The sequence below is a fragment of the Cnephaeus nilssonii genome (genome assembly GCF_951640355.1).
Source record: "Cnephaeus nilssonii genome assembly, chromosome: 19".
NCBI lineage: Eukaryota > Metazoa > Chordata > Mammalia > Chiroptera > Vespertilionidae > Cnephaeus > Cnephaeus nilssonii.
The window spans coordinates 32,004,849-32,031,821 of record NC_137090.1 but is presented as its reverse complement, the minus strand read 5'-3'; the positions used below and the strand labels follow the sequence as shown (position 1 = coordinate 32,031,821).

General features: G+C 37.9%; 1 protein-coding gene across 3 annotated transcripts in view; it reads right to left on the bottom strand.

Annotated features, from left to right (window-relative positions):
* NLK (nemo like kinase) overlaps positions 1–26,973 on the bottom strand; it is a 136,693-nt gene that overhangs the window by 44,988 nt on the left and 64,732 nt on the right. For all 3 annotated transcript variants that reach the window (XR_013815055.1, XM_079797862.1, XM_079797863.1), the window contains exons 2-3: positions 22,758–22,887; positions 14,065–14,120 (exon numbers count right to left, since the gene is read on the bottom strand). Coding sequence is in view for 2 of the 3 variants with exons in the window: in XM_079797862.1 (XP_079653988.1) it covers positions 14,065–14,120; positions 22,758–22,887 (186 nt within the window). In the remaining variant the exon portion in view is untranslated. The remainder of the gene's footprint in view (positions 1–14,064; positions 14,121–22,757; positions 22,888–26,973) is intronic.

The window sequence follows — 26,973 nt, the reverse complement described above, 5'->3', positions numbered from 1 at the left end:
TTGGCTGCCTCCTGCACGGCCCCCACTGGGGATCGAGCTTGCAACCTGGGCATGTGCCTTTAACAAGGTATTGAACCCGGGACCCTTCAGTCCACAGGCCAACACCCTATCCACTGAGCCAAACTGGTTAGGGCTGTGTGTTGTTGTTTTTTAAAAACCTCGCTATAAACAGGCTAGGCTTGTTATTGATAGGACATTATGAAAATCCATTTGTTTATGATGAGACCTTTCTAATGACATCTGTTGGTGAGTTTGACATGCTCTGTATCAGAAAGTTCATAGGAATTCCTATTGTCTATGCTTCACTAACCTCTACATCGATCAGTTTCTGTCTGTCAGTCTATCTATCATCTTCCCATTCCAGTTCAATCCTCAAAATAAGTCTATTAGTAAGTACAATTATTATTCTCATTTTATAAACCAGGAAACTGAACCAAGATCACACAGGTAGTAAAAGACAAAGCTGGGATTCAAATCTAGGCAGTCTGGTTCTAGGTTCCACTATAATAGATTTTGTTTCTATTACCTCAAGCTAGAAGAATATGCTGGCTAGGTAGGCCCTGAACCAATCATAAGGATTTTGAAATAAACAGAGGATGAGGATTTAGTTCCTGTCTCATGATGTGATAGTAAATCACTAAACTCAATACTACTGTCAAGCAGCAAAACTAAGGGATATTGAGTATGGCAGGCAGAAGGAATGGAGAAGGAGACTGGTTTTAGGCTGCTATTAGTTAGACACTCTACCAAGTGCATGATACCAAGAACATGTATTGGAGGAGCCACCAAGGCTTTGTAAGGAGAAAATAGGGAGACGCTTGTCAGTTACCTAACAGAACAACCCTCTAAGACAGTGATTTTCAACCAGTGTGCTTCAAGAGGCACACTGGTGTTCCACAAGAATTTTTAAAACATGCAATACTTGACTATGTATTTCCCTTAGATTTTCAAATAAAAAATAATGACAACAGCCAACACAATTAACTGTCTGGTGTGAATAAATCAAAATTATACCTATTTTTTGTCAGAGTGGCGAAAAAATATTTTTTGATGTGCCACAGAATTTTAGTAGTTTATGTGTACCATGAGATGAAAAAGGTTAAAAATTGCTGCACTAAGAATATGCAATGAAGGTCAATTTTCCACATTCCCATGTTTATTTAAGCTTGCCATCCAGTCTATGACTTAGATTGTTCCCATCCTCTCAGACAAAAGGGAAAAATAAAACTGATACATTACAGCTAGTCAATAAGAACTGGAGGAATTTATAAACTCCTAGAGGCCCGGCGCACAAAATTTGTGCGTGGGTACAGTCCCTAGGCCTAGTGATCAGGGCCATCTTCCTCGGTTGCCAGCAGCTGGCCCTGCCCCCACCCACCCAGGTTCCCAGTTTGCCATCAGGTGATTGGAGCCTGTGGGCCAGGGGGAGGAACCAAGAGGTCAGCCGGTCCTGCCTGATTGTGGCCCTGCCCCCGCCGAGGGTTGCTTTCTGTGTGTGTGTGGCGATCAGCAGGATGGGGGCCTTGGCCTGGTGCTGCCCGCATCCCCCGCCACCCACCCCCCAGGTCCCCAGTCACCATCGGGCAATCAGAGTCTGACAGCCGAGGAGAAGGACCAAGAGGTTGGCCATCCTGCCTGCTTGCCAGTCCCGCCCCCTGCCAAGGGAGGGACTGAGAGGTGGTCAGTGCACCTCATAGTGACTGGTCAAGCGGTCATTCTGCCGTTATGGTCGCTGGGCTTTTATTATATAGGATTAGGAATAAATTCTTACTATTGATAAGGTGCTTTACAATAAGAAAGCACTGCTAAGTAAGTACTTTAGTAACAATAGTCATTCTGGAAAGCTCAAGTTGTGTATACGTGTGACAACTTGTGATAGGGTCTTATATAAAAAAGCTACCTATCAGGTTCAAAAGCTCACCATCTGGAGTTTAGAACTATAGCAGGCTGCTCTGCCTGCTCAATGAAACTGAAGTCTCAACACATTTAATGTTCTATGTGCAATGAGCAACTGATGTTGTATGAAAAGCTATTAATGTGTTAAAACTTTCATATAGCAAAACAGGGTATTTAACTGATTTAGCTGAGAAGAAAATGAAGAGCCTGTTGTATCGAATTATTTCCTACAGAATAAATATGGGAAGTTTTGAAAACACAATTTTAATCCCTAAATAGTTTTTACTGACTTCAGATAATGAAAACTGATTCATTCTTTCTTTCATTTAATATTGGGCAGAAACCAACACTAAGCCAGATTATGAAAAAGAAATCTTGCAATATTAAATATTTATTAAGTAGGTGCCCATATAGGTCAACAGTTTCACAATTTTTTTTTTAAGTCTTCATCTTCGTGTGATGCATGTTTGAATAAATATGAGGCAGGTTATTTTTTCAAAAGGACACAGTGAATTGTAGTAAGCAGATCCTTAAGTCTGGCTCCCCAAGCTATGGATTCTCTTTTATGAAAAGTCCAAGAATGGCAGTTAAAACATGCTTAACCTCCAAAAAAGCATTAATTCTGAAATCCTGCCATTCCTGTTTGAAAGAAGAAAATCTCACAACTATAAATATTTGAGACTTAATAGTATCTCTTACACACACACACACACACACACACACACACACACACACACATTTTGGTTTGTTTTGTTCCAAAAATCTGATCCACTGAGAAGGGAAATTTCAACCTAGATCTCAGATATGTAACTGCCTCTGAAATAAAAATGAGGGCATTAAATAGCATGGATAATGAAAATCTGGTTTATGGATATTGTTGATTTCAAACAATGCTTTCCACGTGAAAGAAAAACATCGATGCATCAAGAGAGAATTGTTTTCTCTTGTAACAAATGGTTAGCCCTAAATCTCATCATCTTCTTTGCAACAAAAACCATGGGCGCCTTTGCAAGTAGAAAATAATCCATGTGTGCTTCAATCAGAATCACTGACCTTTTCTGAAGCATGCCTGTGCTTTTCTATAGAAATCAATGGAATGAAAGGTCACATTGTTAACATGTTTGAATACAACCATCTCTTTCCCAGGCAAAGGCAAATTCCCTTTTCTTTCCAAGGTAAAAATTAAAAAATTGAAACTACCTTTAATTTGAAATTTAAAACTGACTAAAAAAAAAAAAAATCAATTCTATCACCTGAAAACTGGAAAGCTATCATTCCATATACTCTGACATAGCCCAGGAGGTTCTGTTGGCTGAGTCCTTGTCACTAAGGCTATAAACACACATGTAATAAATTAGAAAGAGCATTCTAGAGAAAATGATGTTATTTCAAACCTCACTTCTTCTTCTCAAAATACCCCAGAGAAAGCAAAGGCAAGCTCGGTGTCTGTCAAATGTACATGGGAGAGCCTGGTGACTACTAATCTCCTACCACCATAACCATCCAAAGTAAATGCACATATACACAAACCCAAGGAAGGAACAGAAATCAAATGAAATGACTGGAATAGTCACTAGTTTTTTTCTGAACATTAATAAAAAAGCTATTTGAAAGAAGAGCCTCTACCTAGTTTAGAAACATTTTACTTCTCTAATTTTTTTTAATTCATAAAAAGCAGAGGCAAATTCTCCAATCACCTCTTAATCCATATAAAAGATAAAGAATGTACATGTCATATAAACCGCATCATGCTTCTTCTCGCCAATACAACAAATCTTAACGCTTTCACCAATAGACAATGAGCCCTCAAATTAGACTCACTCACCCTTTCTTATTGGTGAAAAACTTAATTCTGTGTCCAGACAATCTGGTTTCAAATGTCCTTCTGCCCAACAGAATTTGAGAGCAATTTACTCCAGTCTGTTCTATTGTAAAGCTGCAAGAATGGTGTCATTAAAATCAAGAGTAGATTACATTACTATCAGTGGTATAAACAACCACAAACAGCAGTCTGAAGGAAGGACAAATCTCTCAATATGCCAAGCTATCAATACTTCCTTACCTTACCTACCCAGTGCTACCTATCACCAGTGAAATTAATTTTTGTTGAAGATTTTTAAAGTGGTCCATTTTAAAGGATCTGCTTTCTCTGTCTAGATATTACGATGTTATATTTCAATTATCTCTCAATAAAGCTGAAAGAAGATATAAGATCTGCCATAGTGCCTTATTCATAGTCCCCACTTTGTAACATTTATGGAATGAATGTTCTATTATGCATGGACCCACCAAGAGAAATCAGATGCTACCTAAAATTTTGTGGAAAAATAAGAATACAACTGTAAATATTGAAAATATATTTATTTGCCCAGCCGGCGTGGCTCAGTGGTTTAAGTGTCGACCTATGAACCAGGAGGTCACAGTTCGATTCCTGGTCTGGGCACATTCTTGGGTTGCAGGCTTGATCCCCAGTAGGGGGCGTGCGGGAGGCAGCCAATCCATGATCCTCTCTAATCATTGATGTTTCTCTCTCTCTCTCCTCTCCCTCACCCTTCCTTTCTTAAATCAATAATATATATAAAAAAAGAAAATATATTTATTCTTATAGGTAATTGATCTCTATGGATTGATATAGGAAGGACTATTAAAATATCTTATTCTATGAAAATTATAAGTCCAGATCAGTCTCCCAAACTCCTGTTTTAGGGGGAGAAGAGGAGAGAGGAGTTTTTCTACTTAAGAAAAACTGGTTAATATCTCTATTGTAAAACTGATTTACCTGGTATTATAATTATTTGAAAATTATCAATTATCTACTGAATCATGAACTTAAGAATAACAGCAATGGCCCCCATCGGTTTGGCTCAGCGGATAGAGCACTGGCCCACAGACTTAAGGGTCCTGGGTTCGAGTCCAGTCAAGGGCATGTACCTTGGTTGTGGGTTCGATCCCCAGTAGGGCGTATGCAGGAGGCAGCTGATCGATGTTTCTCTCTCATCGATGTTTCTAACTCTATCCCTTTTTCCTCCTCTCCGTAAAAATCAATACAATATATTAAAAAAAAGAAAAGAAAAAAAAAAGGAACAACAGCAATGACTGTTGTACTTTACACTATCTGCTGGTACATCTTTCCTGAGGGCAAAGTTCTGAAGTTAGGGCATAAAACAAACATCAAGTATCACAAAAAATCAACTGGGAAGACACTATGTTGGGGACCAATATTATTAACTTCCCACTAAATTCAACAGTACTGTGTTCTCTGGTATTGGAACAGAGTGCTGTTTTCTTTGATTGAACCCCATATAAAACGGAGGGCTTGTGTTAAAGTACCTCTCTCAACACCAGCATAACTGTGTTGCATATGCTTCAGTTTAAATGCATGACTTTGAATCTACTACAAGTTAAAAAACTCATCATTCAAAGAATGAATGAAGCACAGGATTTGGATGATTAGCTCAAGACTCTGACATATAGCCTTAAACTTTTGTTTTATCCATCACCATTTATCCCCTCTATGCTCTCTTCCACCTCCACCCATCCCTCTCCCCGAAATCACCACACTGTTGTCCATGTCCATGAGTTCTCTTTTTTTAAAACATATTTTTATTGATTTCAGAGATGAAGAGGGAGAGATAGAAACAATCAATGAAGAGAGAGGATCATTAATTGGCTGCCTCCTGCACGCCCCACACTGGGGATCGAGCCCACAACTGGGTATTTGCCCCGAGCAGGAATTGAACCATGACCTCCTGGTTCATAAGTCAATGGTCAACCAATGAGCCACGACGGCCGGGCTCTCTTTCTTTTTTTAATCCGTCCCTCCACTTCCTCCAGTCTTCAACTTTTGACACCTCACTTTAAATGCTTCCCTTTCTACTGCTGATATGTCAGAATGAAAATAAAGTTAGAACTTTGCTTAAAATATGATATAGTCTGAGTTTCTTAAAGCTTAAACAGAAGATGAATTAGGTCTTGAGGCCTTAAAAAATTTGTAGATCAATCACAGTTAATTTGGTTGTCAAAAAGCATTTATGATGGATGAAGAGTGTGAACATGATTATGGAGAACTTGGTCTCCATTTAAAGAGCTGCTACCTTCTCCCCTACCCTTTTCCCAGGCTATGGTTGGTTTCAGGGCTAATCCTCTAAGATCTCTCCTTTAAAAAAAGACAGACCAGAAATTAATTCCACAATCTCTTATCACAACAATCCCAATCTTAGCAAGATGGCACAAACAACTGGCTTATATTTGCATATTTAAAATCCCTCCAACATACATGCGGATAATCACTCGTCCTTTAGTCTAGTGGATCCCAACCTTTAAAGGCACATTAAGATCTTTTCTATTGCTATACTCTCCAACCTAAATGATGATTATCCTATATAGTAAAGAGCTAATATGCTAATTAGACTGAACAGCAAAACAACCATCTGGATGACCTTCCAGATGAAGCCAGGGCTGTGAGGGCCGAGGCAGCCAGGGTTTCGAGGGCCAAGCCGCTTGCACGAATTTCGTGCATCAGGCCTCTAGTTATTTGTATGATTGTATCCCCCACTAGATTACAAACCTGGAAGGCAGAGACTATCTTATTCATTAATTTTTACAAATACAGTACTTATTTAGCACCTCCTATATGTCAGACATTGTTCTAAGGACTGGGAATACAACAGTAAGCAAAATAATAATAAAAAAAATTCCTGGTTTTAGGAACATAGTTGATGCTGATGCTTATGGAATAAATGAAGAAAGACATCCTAACAATATGGCAATCATCACAGCTCCTGGGATGCAGATTTCTGGTACTGTTGTTGCAGAAAGAGTACACTTATGTATATGTATATACACCCATTTTGTTTTTGTTTTTCGCTCTTCACTGGCTCCTAGAGCTGTTTCATAGCACCAGAGAATCATATACTGAATATTCTTTAAATTATAAAATGTTGCTATAAAATATTGTACAATACTATCAATTAAACTATTATAGCTGGAGACCCAAAAACTACATGACTGCCTACCAAGGACTCGAACTGGCTGAGATGGACATGTAAGTTCCCCTCGCTGCCTTTATGACAAGAGATTCCAGTTTTAACGTTGCCTGCACAAGCCAAACCTATTATCCAAACAGGGGCACTTCTGAAAGTGAAAGGAAGAACTTATTATATCAGGACATCAGGTAAAATCCACGAGTCTTGGCAAACTGGGACCCATGGTCACTCTATTAAATTTCTCATTTCCATTGGTTTTAGGTTGTAATTGCTTCTAGCACATAAGACCTGAACCACCTATATTCGTCTCCATAAAATACTAAGATTAAGTTAAAAATAAGCTTTTCCCGCCCTAGCTGGTTTGGCTCTGTGGCTACAGCGTCGGCCTGCGGACTGAAGGGTTCTGGGTTCGGTTCTGATCAAGGGCACATGCCCGAGTTGTGGGCTCGATTACCAGTAGGGGTTGCGCAGGAGACAGCCAATCAATGATTCCCTCTCATTATTGATATTTCTCTCTCCCTCTCTGAAATCAATTAAAACTTTTCTTTTTTAAAGCTTTTCCCAAAGCAAGGCAGATTTTTATTTCTAATCCAGTTGGCATCCAGTACTTTCTGGAAAGGAGCTTGTTTTTGTATAGAGTCCAGAATCCTGACTGAAGCAGGATAAATAATGTTTCCCAATCAACAATTAGCACCGGTTTCTCTTGGATTAAATTTCAGTAGGCTCAAAGTAATTAAGTGCCAAACTGTTTTCATACAGACTTCCAAACAGAAACTCAAAGTGTAAAATGAATAATGCAATGCTTTAGCAAGCTAACAGTTCAGCTCAGAAAAATACATAATCTTTCTTAATTATTAAAGAATATATTTTCTAGGTTGATATATTAGATTTAAAAAATATGAAAAAAACAAAAGCTATATGATACAGAGGTCGTGGTAGAATGTATTGCTCCTTCCATACTTGACTTCTGTTAAATCCGGTGTGCCTTCTAGGTAGATTGTAGACAGTTATAATCTAGACACTGTCTTTTTAAAAGTTGCTTAAGGAATTATTTAAAGATGCATAGTCTTTCAAAACCCAAGCTAGATTTTTGGTGGGCAAAATGTAATCACTTTATTACAGTTTCAGAAAAAGATATATGATTAACTGCATGATACTATATGATGATACTTTTATTGTATACAATGATTATCAAAATGTCCATAGACTTCAGATATTTCTAAAATATTAACTATTCAATTAGTTTTAAATACATCTTCTGGTTTAAAAGTTGCATATGCAATATAACATCCCAATTTTCTCATCTTAGAAAAAAGGGTAATGATGTGGTACATATATACAGTGGAATATTATTTCTTTTGCCCGGCCAGTGTTGCTCAGTGATTGAGGGTCAACCCATGAACCAGGAGGTCATGGTTTGATTCCTGGTCAGGGCACATGCCCGGGTTTCAGGCTAGATCCTCAGTAGAGAGAATCAGCAAATTGATTCTCTCTCATCATTGATGTTTCTATCTTTCTCTACCTCTCCTTTCCTCTCTCTGAAATCAAATTTAAAAAACATATAAAATACAAAAAAACAAACAAAAAGATTACTTCTTTCCCTTTACAGCTTAAATAATGACAAATATATATATACTAGAGGCCCAGTGCATGATTGAATCATGCACGTGTAGGGTCCCATACACGCTTTCGCTTTTCGCGGTGGATCTGGGTGCCTGTCCGCTGGTGCCGGAGCAGACAGGCACCCAGCTCCCCCACTTTTGATGGTCTGCGGCCGCTGAGGGGGGCTACCCTGCTGTTGAGAGGCGCAGGGGGCGCCTCTCAACAGCAGGGTAGCCCCCCTCAGTGGCAGCAGATCCGTGCCTCTCAATGGCCCCAGCCACGCTCCGCCCCCGCCGCGCCACGCTCCGCCGCGCTCCGCCCCCGCCATGCCGCGCTCCGCCCCCGCCGGCCCCGTCGCGCTCCGCCCCCGCCGCGCCGCGCTCCGCCCCCGCCGCGCCGCCCCCGCCGCGCTCCGCCGGCCCCCGCCGCCCCCGCCGCGCTCCGCCCCGCCCCGCCGCGCTCCGCCCCCGCCACGCTCCGCCCCCGCCGCGCCGTGCTCCGCCCCCGCCGCGCCGCGCTCCGCCCCCGCCGCCATCTTTGTTGGGTAATTTGCATACTCGCCCTGATTGGCTGGTGGGCGTGGCTTTGGCTGGTGGGCGTGGCTTGGGTGTAGCGAAGGTGCGGTCAATTTGCATATTACTGTTTTATAAGGTAAGATTTTTGACCCTATGAACTGATTCCTTTATCAACTAAGTATTACAACATCCATTAGATGCAAAGCAATATACTTAGAATTTACCTATAATGACAGAGCCTCCAACAGATATCAAAAGTTTTCTCAAAGAACAATTCCATGAATATATATTTGAAACTCAAAACATTACCTATTCTGCCTGGCTGGCATGGTTCAGTGGTTGAGTGTCGACCTATGAACCAGGAGGTCACAGTTCAATTCCTGGTCAGGGCACATGCCCAGGTTGCGGGCTCAATTCTTACCCTCCCCACTGTGGGACGTGCAGAAAGCAGCCAATCAATGATTTTCTCTCATCATTGATGTTTCTATCTCTCTCCCTCTCCCTTCCTCTCTGAAATCAATAAAAAGATATATATTTTAGAAGAAAACAAAACATTACTCATTCTAAAATCTACCAAGACAGAGTAATCATCCAATTAAAAAACACACACCATCAACTAAAACCACATGTAATGCATGTCATATTACTGAGATACTACAGAGGGAGCTGCTAACACAGATAAATAATATATTAAGTTGAAATAAAATAGTAACTTAAGATCCTTTTAAATCTTCAATATTTTCATACTTGATGTATTATGTTGTCATATTTTTCAGATGGAAATTACAGAAAAATTTTTTTCCTTTGGCTACAGCATATTTATACTAAAAAGCACAGGACACAGAAAATTCCTATTTAGGATATTAAAAGAATCAGCAAAGACAGAGCATATATGTAACTAAGGCATTTCTTATGTTTCCATTTAAAAACCTATTTTTAGTACCCTGTATGCCAAGCTAAATCATGCCTTCCTAAAAAGTCTTTATAATCCCGTGGCAGCTATAGGTTTAATTCCTTTTTATGTTAAAGGATTTGGTGTTTTCCAAATGGCACCACCACTGGAAAACACTTTTTTTCTGTGCATCATTCTACATAAAGCAAAATATTATACAAGAGAAAACAAGAATACTGAAGTTTAGGTTTGAAAGATTTTTCCATCTGTAGCCAGCTAATTACTGTGAAAACAAGTGTCAATTTTTAAACTTGAAGGTAAAAAAATAAGAAAGTAAAACATTTAAGTAAATGGTATACAAGAGGGTTCCATCTTATATAATAAACCCTAATATGCAAATTGACCGACCAGCGGACCGACCAGCAGAATGACCGGTCACTATGATGGGCACTGGCCACCAGGGGGCAGATGCTCAATGCAGGAGCTGCCCGCTGGTGGTCAGTGCGCTCCCACAGGGGGAGTGCTGCTCAGCCAGAAGCCGGGCTCACGGCTGGCGAGCGCAGCAGAGGTGGAGGAAGCCTCTCCTGCCTCCATGGAAGTGCTAAGGAGCAGTGAGCTGGCTTCTGGCTGAGTGGTGCTCCCACAAGGATTTCGTGCACCCGGCCTCTAGTAAATATATAATGGCAAAGTCTTTTATTTAAACATTCACGAGCAATTTTGGGGAGAGGAATTTTATAGAAACATTCTGCCAACTAATGAAATGGACTGAAATCAGCTACCAACAGCTACTATACCACCTATGCCACTCAAGGATTTAAAATAATCATAACGGTACTAACTCTTCCTCTGCTTTGCAAGTATCCTACCTAATAATAGAGTAATATGCAAATTGACCGTACCTTCGCTACACCCACAAGCCACGCCCACCAGGAAACCGCTGCAGGGACATTGGGGTGTGGCGGAGCCCAAGGCCAGGAAAGCCTCGGGCGGAGGTTTTCCCGGCCTTGGGCACCAGCGGGGAGCCTGCAGGGATTGCAGGCAATGACCAGGGGTCGGCTCCTACGATCCGATCCGTAGCAGGGAGGCTGGGGTGCAGCAGAGCCAAGGCCGCCGCCCGGGGCCAAGCCCCAACCCTGAAAGAAGGCAGAAGGCGGTGGCCACAGCCAAGGCCTGGGTCCCCGGTGCCAGCAGAAAACTGGTGCAGGCAGCCAGGTGAATGAAGGTCTATTGCACGAATCTTCGTGCAAACGGGCTGCTAGTTTACAATAATAATGAATCAATTCTCTCCCAGATTTAATTAAATTATGGTCAATAATTATAAGTGGTTAAGAACTCCTAGCTTATAGAAACATATATAGGGTTTTTAAAGAAATGACAAACCCAAGTACATGAAACTAAAACCTAATATAAACAATTCATGCTTGAAATATAAGATAGGAAATATAGCCCTAACCGGTTTGGCTCTGTGGATAGAGAGTCGGCCTGCGGACTGAAAGGTCCCAGGTTCGATTCCGGTCAAGGGCATGTACCTTGGTTGAGAGCACATCCCCAGTGGGGGGTGTGCAGGAGGCAGCTGATTGATGTTTCTCTCTCATCGATGTTTCTGACTCTCTATCCCTCTCCATTCCTCTCTGTAAAAAATCAATAAAATATATTTTTAAAAAACGACAGGAAATTATATATATAGAATGAATAGCTGAGTGTTCAGTGAAGAGAATCTAAATATACCTGGCATTTATTAAATATACCCACATTCACTCATTATCTTATATGAAAACATTCTTTCCCCACTGAAGGTCTATATTCAATAAAGTGTTAACACAGCAGATCTGGGCTACCAAAATCCTATACGTTTCAAAAGTTTAGGACTGGCTCCTGGGAAATAACCTTTGCACTCCTGCAAATCCTGCCTCATAAGAATATCTCCGTATACCTGGGGCTTTGGCCACACCACAGTTTAGGCTAACAATGTGATTCATGGTATACGCCTGTTTTTGTTTGCTTGGAGCCTTGGTTCAAGTTGTATTAGTTTCAACTCTGGGTAGGGAGAAGGGTGGAAGGCTGGAGACTGAGTAGCTAAGATCAGTTTCTTGGGTGCTCTATGCTTACTTACCAATGTCGAATTAGAACCCTGGACGCCAAGGCTCATGTGAGCCTCCCTAGTTGACAAGGTTGCCTGTGTTTTCATACATTGTTGCTGGGAGAATTAAGCACTATTTGTGCAATTCCAACAGGAGAGAACTAGAACTTTGTGCCCAGTTTCTCCTGAACTCTGCCTTATGCACCTTTTTCCTTTGCTGATTTTAATCTCTAACCACGAGTAAAACAGCTTTCCTGGGTCCTCTGAGTGCTTTCATTGAACCTGAGGGTGATTTTGCGGACCCCTGACACAGCCTATAATAGAGTAAAACTCTTATTTACTAAAGAGGATTTCTTCTTATTTCAAGGTTTGGTATCAGCAACTTTATTTCCAAAGAGGTAGAGTTAGTAGTACACACTCATAGGAGTGTCTCCTAGTATGTAGATTTTCTTCCCATCAACGAAAAGGAATTGTTAATGCTTTTTCCTTAGTGGCTACTACTGACATATAGTCAGGAGAGAAGAACTTTCTCAGTTCTTCTATCTTTAAGTTAATTTTGAACTAAAAAAAAAAGCGGGAGGGAGGGGTGTCAGAACCACCTGGCATGGCCCAAGACCTCAGGTATTCAAAGACACTCTCACCAGCCAGGAGTCAGTCAAGGGCCAGTCCCTTCTTTAGAATGTGCAGGGCTGGAGTACCCCAAGTTCACTGAATTAACCCTTTGCAAAGGGATTAATTCCATAAGAGATTCATGGGTTAAAATATCATCAAGGATTACAGCATTAAAGAGCTTTTGGTTTATTAGATCAAAACATCCCAATGTTGATCAGTGACAATTCTATCACCTCACATGGTTTCCCAATTCCCTAATACTTTAACTGCTCTCTTTCCCCTCGGGAAGCTCTTAATTGTTCCAAATTATTAAGAAAAATATCAAAGATAAGTGTCTAGTATGGAATTACCTACCTCTTGAGTAAGAATGAGATTTTAGTTTAGCTCACTGTTCAATCAGAAAAAGCATCTTGCTTTTATATTGATTTCCATTCTGAGTCACAGGCCTAGTGCTAATAAAAAGCCTTGAGTGAATAAACAGTACTATCATGAGCTCACTAAATTAATGATTTAGGACTTCCTGTCTTTTACTTAAAGCTTACCAAGTTAAATACAGAATGGTAAATGATGATGTTTTGCCTAGGAATGTCAGATGGCCTAACTTAAGTCTTAATATTTTCCATGCATAGTCCCAGGAACTATTACCAGGCATTATTTTACAGTTTATTATTATCCATGATACCTAATATGCTATTTTTAAAAATTAACTGTAGTAGTGATAGGAGAATGTTAAAGCCTCTATCCTGAATCATGTATGTAGGGACTGAACTACATAGTCAGACTGCTTGGAATTGAACCCCATCCCCAATATTTACTTACTCTGTGAAATTGGTCAAGTTTTTTTTTTTAAATCTTTTGTGCCTCAATTTCCTCTTCTGTTAAATGGGAATGTTCACAATACCTTCCCCAGATGGCTGTTATAGGGATTAAATAAACTCATTTGTCCAAAGAACTTAGAATTGTGCCTTGCATTTGATAAAAACTCACGTAAGTGATGTCTATTACCATCACCATCACCACTGCCATTATTCCAAGGAACTTGGGACATTTAAATTACATTACTAGCTCTTTAATTTTCACCTTACTCCAAGCGGTAGGAAACAGGGCAATATTATCCTCTTGACTGACAGGCAGTTATTGTATAGTCACAAGAGCACTTTATTGAGTTCCACTGCAACTTAGCTGCCTCACTGGTTTCATCTGCAAAATGGGGATGGTAATAACCCATCTAAAGAATCTGTGCAGATTAAGTAAAATTTCTGCTCAGAAGTCCTGTTTTGTGGTATCATTACTCAGGATATATTGATAATACTAAGCTCTGCCAGATACTTGGGATTTCAAAATTACCTGGTTCCAGGTACTCAACCACTTCTGCAAGGATGAAATTTAATACACTTCAAGGCAAGAACCCCAAAAAGGTGCTAGAAGAACAAATTAATAAAAAAAAGTGTCCCCTTCTTTCACATTCCCTGGTTAGGATACATTTCTTCAAAATAGTCAATGTGTGGAGGTTGGAGTATGTCAAGGGCAGAGAGTACCTGAGAAAAGGGAAAAAAAAGTAAAATTTAGAGAACTATAAAGGAAACAACATATGACATAAGTGCAAGTAAATACTGTTAACACGTTAATGATTTAAGGTTTAGTTACAATTGCCCACTGAGATTAACTAAACTTATCAGTCAATAAACATAGTCCTGAACATTAAGATGGGTTTATAAATTTACTACCTAAAAGATAATTCTATCTAAACCAAATGAGAGAGGCAATTGGGTTATACTAAATGCCACCAGAACCCCTGAATAGGACCGTGTTAGAAAGAAATGTTCTACTTTTAATAATCAGTATTGCTCTAAGAGCACAAGGAGCCATACCTACCATTTATTCCTTTATCCTTCTGTTAAAAAAATGTTTCAATAAGTGTATTCTACCTGGCAGGCACTATGGCGGGCTCTTGGGTTATAAGAACAAAACTAATATTCCTACTCTCATGACTAGGGAAGAGGAAGGCATTAAACAGTTACACAAATATATAATTATGACATTTATTATTATGCAGGGAAAAAGTAAAGAGGAGTGTGGAGAAAAAGCTTCCTTGTGGTAATATTACTCTGAGTGGAAGGCTGAATAGAATTTGGTCAGGCAAATGTAAGTCATTGAGGCAAGAAAGAACCAGGAGATTCTAGAAGCAGAAACGCCAGTGCTTATGGAATATAGTGGGTGGGAGGAAAACAGGCTGGGATAAAACTGAAGAGAAAGGCAGGGGATAATCACATAAAATTTATTTAAATTGTGTTAAGCATTTTGAATTTTATTCCAAGTCCCCCAAAAAGTCACTCAGGTGGGAAAAAAATACTTTATGGCATCTGAAATTCAAGTCCTTTATAAAAGCAGCATACTCTCAATGTAGTATGCCATTGAAACATAACAAATAGGCTTACTTCCCCTACTAGCTACTCTTTTAAGTCCCAATTATGATGTCACATTTAAGAATCTAAACCTATCTTGCTAATGAAAAATACCAGGCTCAAAGGACAGGGAAGAAGTTATTTAACAGGAAGTAAATTGTGTGGCAGTACAAATTCAAATTTTCTGATCTTGAGCTTATTTATTAAGAAAATTTTTTAAAATTATGGATCATTTTAAATACATAAAATGGGCAGAATAGTATAAAGAATACTCATGTAATTATGTAAATACTCATGTAAGCTTGGTTGTGATCTATACATGACCATCCATTCTTGTTTCATCTATATCCTCCACTCTCCCTATATAATTTTGAACATATAAATACTAGGTTTATTTTAGCCATACATTGGTCAGTATCTCTAAAAGATAAAAAACATAAAAAACACAATTATCAAATATAAAAATTTAATATTTTATTTTTTAAACTGAATTAATACCAGTTTACTAGGAATAAGAACAAAGAAATGACCAATGTACCATATATACATGCATGTTTCTTAATACCACCAAATACGCAGTGCTCAATTTCCCAATTTCCTTTTTTTTTAAAGTTTGTTAGTCTAAATCAGGAGCTAAATAAGATTTACATGTTATGGTTGATTTATGTCTTTTAATCTACAGATTTCTCCTTCATCTCCCTTTCTTTTCCTCTTGCAATTTACATGTGGAAAAAACCTTGCTCATTTTAAAGGTTATTCTTTTTTCAGCCAAGCATTTGTCACTTTAAAATTTTAAATTAAACTAAAACCTTCTGTAATGAAAAAGCCTTCACCTACTTTAAAACCAGTTAAACATAAACGTTTTAAAATAGTTTAGATGTTTATTATAAAGAATATCTATTTTTCCTTTCTGAATTAAAATGTTTATACTTAGGAAAAATAACAGATTTTCCAGTTTCTTTAAAGAATAATTTTTTATCATATAAAAGATTTCATTTCTATATTTAAAAAATCTATAATTAGTGTGTCAAAAATACATGCAAATTCATTTCTCATTATGTGATAGAACAATTTTTAACATGAATATCTGATGCCTGAGGAAGGCAGCTAGAAATTAGTGTTTTACTTGACATCTTTTGGACTCTAAACTCTGTATCTGAACAACATACATCCTGTCTTGCGGGAAAACAGAATGCCATGAGTGACGGCGTCCATTAGATAAAGCTATTTCACACTTCAAATCTATCTGCTATAATTAGAGGTTATCTAGAAGAAAGTGACAACCATACATTTAAACCTTGATAGAGAAGAAAGAGGCTTTTTTACTCCAAATTTGATGAGGCTTTTTGTAGAAAAGCCATATAAGACAGGGTTAGACATTTGCACTCAAGCATTTAGCTGTGATTGTTAGCTTCAAAGGTGCAATATTTTAAACTCTGGATGGAATTTTTTAACCACCTGTTGTTTTTTATTCCTGTTCTACCTAAAAATGTTATCAGAGAATGGTATGCCACAGTGTTTCAAAGTGGCACAGAACTAAGGCCAGGAGAAATTATCCAGGAATCTCAGAAGTGGGAAGTAAATTAGAAAGAACAGTAGCAGATTTTCAAACTCCAGTCTTCATGCCTGACTCCTTATTTAAATAGACTTGTCAGATTAACCTTATCTTGTAAATAGAGGAGGATGCTTAAGAGTTAAAGTATCCCAAAATACCAACAACCCTTCAAAGGATCTCAAATACAAAAAAAGTAGCCATACTTTTTAAATTAAAAAACAAATGAAAGCTTAAATAATAATCATTACCAAACAGTGTTTCAGCATATTTCTCAAAACGCTTATGAACTGGACAAAAGCTCATTATGATAGTCGTCGTTTAGAATTTTAACCTCTGAATGTTAGGCGAGTCATAGAAATTGGTTACTTAATGAGTAAACGGCTTAGTTTTTTTATTTTTTTAGTTAGCCCTTTATCAATAAAACAATTGTTGTGAATAATCTCAATCCTAAATATAAAGACTAGAAATTTTGCTCTGGCTGGTGTTGTCCCTGGTTAGAGCAGAGGCCAGCGCATAAAAGGGTCTCAGGTTCGATTCCTGGTCAAGGGTATGTACCTGGGTTGTGGGTTTGCTCTCTGCCCCCAGTTGGGGCACGTGCAGCAGGCAACCAATCAATGTGTCTCTCACATCAATGTTTCTCTCTTTCTCACCACCCACTGCTACCCTCCCACCCCCCACTTTCTGAAAAGCAATGGAAAAAATATTCTCAGGTGAGGATTAACAAAAAAGACTACACGTTTAGCTGTTCACACAATTGAGTTAAATCCCATGTTTAGCAAAGGAGCTACTTCTTCCTCATTCTCTCCATCCCTCCACCCCTAATAGATTTTAAGTTCTTTAAGGTAGAAACTATATTATTACTATTATTTTTATAGAGTTGTAAGATATAGTAAAGTATACAAATCCTAAGTGAACAGTAATTCAATTTCTTTTTACCCACACAGAATGTGTAATGGGACACATTTTTATTCCATGGTTAAAATCCAGATCAAGAATTTAAGCATTTCAACAACCCAGAAGGCCCCTTTGCCTCTTTCCTGTCAAAACCATTCCTGCTCAGAGGTTACCACTATTCTCATTTCTACCACCACAGATTTGTTTTGTCTGTTCCGGAACTTTATATAAATTGAATCACAGAGTCTTTTATGTATAGCTTCTTTCACTTACTGGTATACCTGTGAGATTCATGGTTTGGATGACATTGAATATCCAGCTCATTTTTGGGAAAGCATGCCCATTAACCACACATCCATGTTGATGTGGATCGGTGGTTCATCCTTTTTATTAATGTAGAGTACATCATTATATGAATGGAATACAACACAATGTACTTATCCAGGATACTGCTGACAAACATTTGCGATGTTTCCCAATTTCTAGGTATTATGAATAAAACGGCTATGAACATTCATGTACAGGTCATTTGGTGGGTATATGTAATCATTTGTCTTGCGTATACCAAGGAGCAGAACTGCTGGGTCATTGGGTAGGTGTGCCCCTCCCTGGTAGAGGACACACGGCTATCTTAATCACTCTCTTTGCTTTGTAATTTTATTACGTTTGTATTGGTTTTGCATGTTTCTGAATTTTATATAAATGGAATCATACCGTGTTTATTCTTTTGTGACTTGCTTTTTCACTCGATGTTTCTGAGATTTGTCCAAATTAATGTGTGCAGCTGTAGGGCATTCCTTCTCCTTGCTATATAGTGATCCTTTGAATATAACACAACTTATTTTTCTAATTGCCCCACTGGTTATTTTGTTTACCCCTGTGTCTGATCCCCTATGAGCTATTCTTGGTCCTTGTACTTCCATATAGATTTTAGAATTAGCTTGTCAAGTTCCACCAGTAAAAACCCTTTGAGACTATGAATGGCACCCACTGAATCTATAGATCAGTTTTGGGGAAATGAACATCTACATAAAATTGAATTTTCCAGTTAATTTCATTTTGGTCTCACAGTAGACATTGTATATTTCTATTCTATTAAGTTTGTTAAGGTATTTTCTATGGCTCAGAATGTGGTCTATCTTGGCAACTGTTCCATGTGAGCTTCAGGAAAATGTGTATTTTGCAGCTGTGGAGGCAGTCTATAGGTGTCAGTTATATCCAGTTGATTGATGGTGTTGTTGAGCTCAACTATCCTTGAAAAGACACCACAATGAAAGATTGAACAAACAACAATAAGAGTTGAGAATTAAATAATAGCATTTTAAAAACAATTTCAGAGAAGAGCTGGAAGATAAAAATCTCTCAAAAAATAGAAAAAGACAATAAGAGAGAAGAGAGAAGGAAATCAGAGGATAAATCCTGTTCTCTCTGGATTTAACAGATGCTAGGCTTAATCAGAATTCAAGAGAGAACAGGAAATGGAGGAAATTTTCCGGAACTGAAGGGCGTACATCTCCACCTACAGCACAACAAATAATGACACACAGAAAGGCATCCTACTTATGAACCCAAAGAGGCTTTGTTTGAGTTAGGTTAGACCAATGGTCGGCAAACTCATTAGTCAACAGAGCCAAATATCAACAGTACAACGATTGAAATTTCTTTTGAGAGCCGAAAACCGACTTCTGCGCATGGGCCACGAAGTTTCAATCGCATTGTACGTGCGCGCCCGCATGTGGTATTTTGTGGAAGAGCCACACTCAAGGGGCCAAAGAGCCGCATGTGGCTCGCGAGCCACAGTTTGCCGACCACTGGGTTAGACTATACAAAGGAAAACGAATGATCTTTCTTTGTCTCCACTAGCTCCTCTTTGCATCCTTCACTCTTCTCAAGAGTACTCCAGAACGAAAAGATTGGGAAAAAGTATCTCCAAGAGAGAAATCACTGAGGTTATCATTCTAGACCCAGAGATTTATCTTTTTCTATAACTTTCATTCATTCACTTACTCTTCAAATAGACTGCCTACTGTGTGTTTGGTGGTATTACCCAAGGACAAAAAATAAAATAAAATAAAAAAAGCCCAAGACTTGTATTATAGGGATTCTTTGCAGGAATCAATGGGTGTGAGGGGGCTCTGAATGGGCTTCAGAGAACAAGTAAAAGCCTAAAATGACATAAAATTGTGTGTGTGTGTGTGTGTGTGTGTGTGTGTGTGTACATTTTTCCTAGAAAGGATTCATAGCTTTCATCAGATTCTCAAAGGAGTACAAGATTGAAAAAAAAAAAAAAAAAAGGAAAACCTTTTCTCCATGATGATATGACAAATGAGTGTGTGTACAAGCATGCACAAGAGCATGGATGGATAAAGTAAAGAATATATGTATATAATAATTGATTTCAGAGAGGAAGAGAGGGAGAGAGAAATAGAAACATCAATGATGAGAGACAATCACTGCCTCCTACATGCCCCCAGTACTGGAGATCGAGCCTGCAACCCGGGCATGTGTCCTGACCAGGAATTGAACCGTGACGTCCTGGTTCATAGGTTGATGCTCAACCACTGAGTCACGCCAGCGGGCTAAAGTGAAGAATATTTTGCCAGATTTTATAATAGCTCAGATTCTGACTAGACACTAGAGATAAGCCTAAACATCATCCATCTTTACAAAGTTAAACCCATTTCTGTTTCCCTAAGTTACTATATCAAGGTAAACCTATCCTTTAAGATGAAAAACAACCTGTACATTAAGGAAAAAATGAAAGATTGTGTGCATATGTGTGTATCTCAGTCAGTCAGATCAACTGAAGTCAATGAATTGATATAGTGACTTTGTAGGCTCTGTTCAAAAGGAAATACAAAGCCCTCCTAGGGGCTTTGTAGCTATTTTTTGACATACAAAAAACATCCAAATTAAAATCCAACCTTCCTACGACAGACAGGTTAATCTTTCTAAATGTCATTTTCATCATGACATTCCTTTCTTCACCTTCTATTAATCAAATCTTAATCTCAAAAGACTCATCTTAAGGTTTACCTTCTCCATATTTAAAGTATCTTTAAGCCTCTAAGTCCACACAACAATTTGTCCCTTCTTAATATTCACCCGGAGATTCTAATTTAGGTGGTGTGGATGAGACCCATGAATCTCTGCATTTTTAAGGTTCACTGGTGATTCTAAAATACTTGTAGGTTTGGTTTCCCAGCTGTGTGGTATGAATAGGACACAAACTGTTCTGTATTAATGTTTAACCATGCAGGCAGCCCTACCATAGCACCATTATCACAGTACTTATCACATTACTAAACTCCTTGAAGGCAGAACCCCTAGAAGCTAATGTAGTTTAGGAATATAGTATGTGTACAATAAAAGTTTACCAAATTAGTGAACAAGGGCTCTGAAGCACGACAGATTTAGACTCTCATCCTGTGTTACCTTCACCTTGGACAAGTTACTTAATTCTAAGCTTTGGTTTACTCCTCTGTAAAGTAGGGATAACAAGACTTACGTGACAAAAAATTTTAAGGATTAAATGAATTAATGTATGTAAAACATCTAGCAAACTCCCTGAGACATGATAACAAGTATTATTAAACACCTGGTCCACTCCCCTAAAAAAAAAAAAAAAAAAAAAAAAAAAGACCATTTAAAAAAATTTTTTGTACCCTCCGCACGACCTAGCACTGTACTCTATAAACAGGACACAATTAATAAATATCTGTTACCTTAACTATATAAAAAACCAGTTGCCTCTTAGACATTCCACACATACCAGGTATGCTGGCCCTGAGATGCTTCTGGAGATAAATTGCAGAGCATAACATAAATTCATTACGTATAAAACAGTGGTGCCCTGCCATCTTCATTTCCAACCATCTGCTTCACTTTTGAATATTCCCACAGAAGTCATAAGCACTCTCTTATGACAGAGCTTATTAGGAGCTTGAGACAGTGGTTGTTGTGTTTTAATAAGTGTGATTTTCAAGAACTCTGTTTCTTTTCTTACACAACTCATTCTAACACTATCTATGTGACTTAATTAGTTACTCTATAGGAATAAGTCATGAGAAAAAATACCAGCAGTAGTCTATTACACCATCCCTCCTTTATATATATATATATCTTTTTCTTTACAAAGAAAAAAATATATGTCCCTCCTTTATAAAAGATAGAGCTGAATATAATAAACTATTGAAACCCCTAATAAGCAAATTTCTGATGCCACCTTCAAAATATTTCTTCACTATGAATACCTTTACTTGAGTGTCTGAAAAAAACATACATAAGGTTTGTACTCTTTGATGCTAGGGTGGTACTCAGGCAAAAACTAAGCAAGCATCAGATATCATTCTAAATCACTTTCAAAATTTGAGGGACCAGTCATAAAACAGAAATGAGTGATATTTTTAAAGTTACTGAAACAAACACATTGCTAAGCAGTTCCAATTGTCTAAAAGATAGCAATAACTAAGAAAAAAAAAGATCAAGGAAGATTTCAAGGGGGGTAATCAATCAACAAAATATGTCAAACCAAGGAGTTTCAAGTAAGTTTGATATTCCTAGTTTTACCAAATACTTTAAACTTACACAAATTTCTCTCATAAAGAGAGAACCACACTTTGGCAAAAGTTCTAAAAGTTCCTGTGCCAACAAGAAATTATTACTATTTTTCTGACAAAGATTTTAATTCAGCAATTAAAATACTATAGGTTGAATACCAAATGCAGAATATAAGGCAGTTTTTCTTTTCACATGAAACTGAAAACTAAGAGTCCAATGCTAATACCCCCCAGGTAAATTTTACATGTATCAAACTTTTAATTTAGTATTAGATGATGTGAAGCTATCTTTCAAAACAAAATGATTCTATTTGCCTGTGAGACTTAACAAATTTAAACAAAGTCACAAAAAAGCTAACCTAAGTTACTTTAAGAGATTGCTGTTTTTTAAGAGGTGACTCTGCTTCCCTATATCTTTAACTTAATCTCTGATTAGAAATATGAAGGATAAATATAAAGCATTTAAAATCAGGGACCAATTATTTTCATTTAAATCACCCAGACTACATATTATACTCTACCTATTAATACTGTCCCTCAGTTAAATATTAACATTTGCTTTACAACAATTAATATTTATCTGTCAATCAATGAGTCTTAGAATTTAAATAAGTTAATTGTTCACAAAAAGGATCTAACTTGTCTCAGGTTTCCAAACCCATTTAATAACTTGCATATTTCTTTTTTAACTCTCTTTGCTCTTTACTAATACAATTAAGCATGCTTAGGAAATAGTTTATCCCAAACACCAATTTCACTTACATTATCATGTTTAAAAAAACACAACATCTTCAATTCCCGGAAGACCCTTTTGCAAGAGACCAGATTCTGGAAGACGTTGGGCATCTTTTTGAGTGCTACTCTCTTTCCATCTCTTGGATCTGTTACTGACCTAAAGAAGCAATATTTGGAGGAGAGGGGAAAAAAGACAAAGAAATCAATTCCAAACCTTATTCTTTAATGTTTCAGAGCATGACAAATATCTTTATCTTAAAAACTCAACATTAAATCCACTTAATAATGCTTAAGGTGCCAGTGAGAAAGAAGATTTAAAAAAGTACACACCTATAATCAAAGGGAATGTTTAGTTGACACAATTCATTTGCCATGCTTTCTCCTTTATTTTTAGAAAAGCAAGCAAGAATTTATTGACAGCAGCAAAAACACACTTAGGACAGTGAAACAGGAAGGGCATAGCAGAAGCAACAGAAGAGCCTAGACTGGGCTGCTTTGGCTCACTGGGAAATGAGAGAAAAGGGGCCCGTGGAGACAGGTTTGACAGGTTCAGCAGGTTAGACAGAGCTGCCACTGTCCACTGCTCCCCTGGTTGCAAGCCTTGCGGGGCTCTTGAAGTTTAGGAGATACGTGCTTGTGGGGAAAGGAGAGGGGAAAGGAGATGGCATGGGCGGGCTTCCTGGAGGGAGAGTGCCACTTTGTTCCTTTATTTTTAATCCCTGTCCAAATTTTTATAAACAGTTACTCTTTCTGAGATGTTACTTAGCAATACATCTGCGATGGGAGGACTATTAGTGGCAAAGCCATTTTAAAGATGGAAGGAAAAAGGTATAGAACATTAACATAATTGAGGTCAAATTAGTTTTATATGCTTTATTTTCAGAACCAAATTCAATATGGAATGTTCATTCAGATGTTATCACATTTAGTTTAACATATCTTTTAGTTTCTCATATAAACAAACAGCTTTTAGTAATAAGGATTTCAAAATTTCAGTACCACCAGTAGTTGAACACTGTCCCCTCATCAGAAGACTAAGTGCCAGCTTACGGCTGTAGCTTCTAGGTTATGATAAGGTCTTTTCTTTTGTTTCTCAGTTCTTGCTGTGATAGCTGCTTCCTATAATTACTATCTCTTTAATAGCTCAGAGTCCCCCTTTTTACTCATTTAGCCTTCTAACACCTGTAAAACCAATTCCCTGTATATTCCTTCCCTATGTTTAAAATACTATGTGGTTTCCATTTTTCTCACTGGACATAATTGATACAAATAGTTGTGTTTTCTCTTTTTAATCAATAAATTTGGTAAATATGGCCAATTGGCCATTTGGCAAATTGATTTTCCATAAATTAACATAAAGCTTTTACTTCCCTTTCACCCATCATCTGTGAATGTTTGTCCTTGTATAATTCACTAGAGGCCCGATGCACGAAATTCGTGCAAGAGTAGGCCTTCCTTCCCCCGGCTGCCGGCATGGGCTTCCCTCGCAGCCCTGGCTTTGTCTGGAAGGATGTCCGGTCTAATTAGCATATTATGCTTTTATTATTATAGATTCCTGTCAGGTTTATTTTGCTAATCATTTCCAGCTACCATTATCTTTCAGTTCCCGTTTCAGTCATCCAATGCTTTGGGTATCACTTCCAGATTTGTGTCATTTAAAAATCTGACCTGTAGCCCCTGGTCAGGTAGCTTAGTTGTTTAGAGCATTGTGCTAATTACATCAAGATTATGGGTTCAATCCCCAGTCAGGGCACATATAAGAATCAACCAATGGCCCTTGCTGGTTTGGCTCAATGGATAGAGCGTCAGCCTGAGGAATGAAGGGTTCTGGGTTTGATTCTGGTCAAGGGCACATGCCTGAGTTGTGTCTCAATCCCCAGTGGGGATGGGGGTGTGTGCAGGAGGCAGCTGATCAATGATTCTCTCTTATCATTGATGTTTCTATCTCTCTCTCCTTTCCCTTCAATAAAAATATATTTTAACAAAGGAAAGAAAAAAAGAATCAACCAATGAATGCATAAATAAGTGGAACAACAAATCGATGTCTCTCTCTCTTAAATCAATAAATCAAAGTTAAAAAAAAATTGGACCTGTATGTCATCAATGCCTTTACCTAAACTATTAAAATTTAGGATAGAACTGAGAATAGATCTGTGCAACAGATACAACACTAGAAACCATGAGATTTACATCTAATCATTAATCTTGGGTATGGTTATTGAATTATTTAATTAACTACAGTCACTGTTTATTTCTCCATTTTCCTTGTACACAAGGAAATCAGACATTCATCAAATTGCTTTCCTGAAAATAAAGGAATCCTGTTATCTACCTATCTAAAAACCATACCAAACTTCTTTATGAATACCATAGTATCTTCGTGACCACTACTTCCTTTCCCAAGTGCTCACAAAACTCTTAAATGATGAACTCTAGTATTTTTAAATAGCATGAAGACTCTTCTTTCTTCTATTGATTGAATATTTGGCAAAACAATTAAATATTATTATTTTTAACTCTTTAATAGCTTGAAAAGTAATCCCACTAGGCTAAGAAACCCAACATTCTTTTTTTTTTTTTTGAGTCACCAATGAAGCTTATTTATTTTTTATAATTCTTTATTGTTGGAAGTATTACATATGTTTTTCCCCCATTAACCCCCTGCAGCCTGCCCCCGCCCCCACCCCCCAGAAGACCTAACATTCTTGACAGTTTCTTAAAAAATACCAACCAAACAAAATGAAATGGAACCCAATGTATGGGAGAACATATTCGCCAGTCTGATAAGGGGTTCATCTTCAAAATATATAAAGAATTTATATGGACCTGGAGATTATTATGCTAAGTGAAATAAGCCCATCAGAGAAAGACAAATACCAAATGATCTCACTTGGAATCTAATGAACCACATAAACTGACGAACAAAACAGAACCAGAGGCATGGATATATGGAAACAGACTGATAAATGTCAGAGGGGAAGGGCGTCGGGGGGGACTGAATAAAGGATTAGCTAAAGAACATATATGCATAGCCCATGGACACAGACAATAGTGTGGTGAGGGCCAAGGTGGGGGGGGGGGGTTTGGTGGAGGAAGGGAATGGGGGACATCTGCAATAGTGTCAACAATAAAAAATTTAAATAAAAAAAGACAACCAAGATCCACAACATTTCTTAAAATCCATATACAAAACTACAAAAGTAAAATAGGAAGGAAACTGAATCTATTTAAATCAGACCATTAAAAATATATTTTTTCTGTTTAAATATATCTCTGTAGGTAGAAACTAGAAATGAAAAAATGTCAATGAAATGGCAAGGAAGGAAAATTTTGGATCACGCATTGCATTTAATTGCCAATGTCTCTTGAATCTTCTTTAGTCTAAGACCGATTACTTAGCACTTCTTTGTCTTTCATGATATTGCCATTTTTTAAGAGTATAGGCCAGTATTTTGTAAACTGTTCCTTAACTTGGGTCTGTCTGGTGTTTTCTCATGATTAGTACAGGTTATGCATTTTAAACAGGAATAACACAGAAGTGGTGTCTTCTCAGTGCATCACATTAGGAGACACACGATACCAATTTTCCCCATTACTGGTGATTAACTTTGATTACTTGGATGAAGTGTCTGTCAAGTTTCTCCACTGCAAAGTTACTATTTCCCCCCCTTTTAACTGTGTAAATATTCTTTTACTGATCCAATTTGACCTACTGCTTTTAGTACCCATTGATGATTTTTGCCTAAATCAATTATTACTATGACTGCTAAGTGGTACTTTAATAATTTTAATACCCTCACGAAAAATATTTGCTCTTACAAGGTTAGTACTGTGCCTTGTTGTTTTAAGGTAAAATTCACAAAGCAGCCTTTTATTTTATTATTCATGCAAAAGTCAGTCATGCCTGTGGCTGGTAACAATATAACCCTAATGAATGTGAATGGCTGTGCAGTAATTTCACGCCATGTTGAGTTTGTTCTCTCTTAACTTGAGGTAGCAGATGCTTTAATTCAGCACAAATAGTACCACAGAACTCAGATAAGTGTGGAAGCCTATTACACAGGAATTCTTTTATTTTCTTTGTTACTGAAAGGCTTCCTTGTGCTTAGTTTCTCTGCTGCTGAAATACCCTGGTTATTCCAACTGCACTTGTTAGAAGTTCCAGCGGTAGAGATAAGGAACAACATTTAGGGCAAATTTCTTCATTTCAGAAAAAAAAGAGCCTTCAAACAACAACTCACTT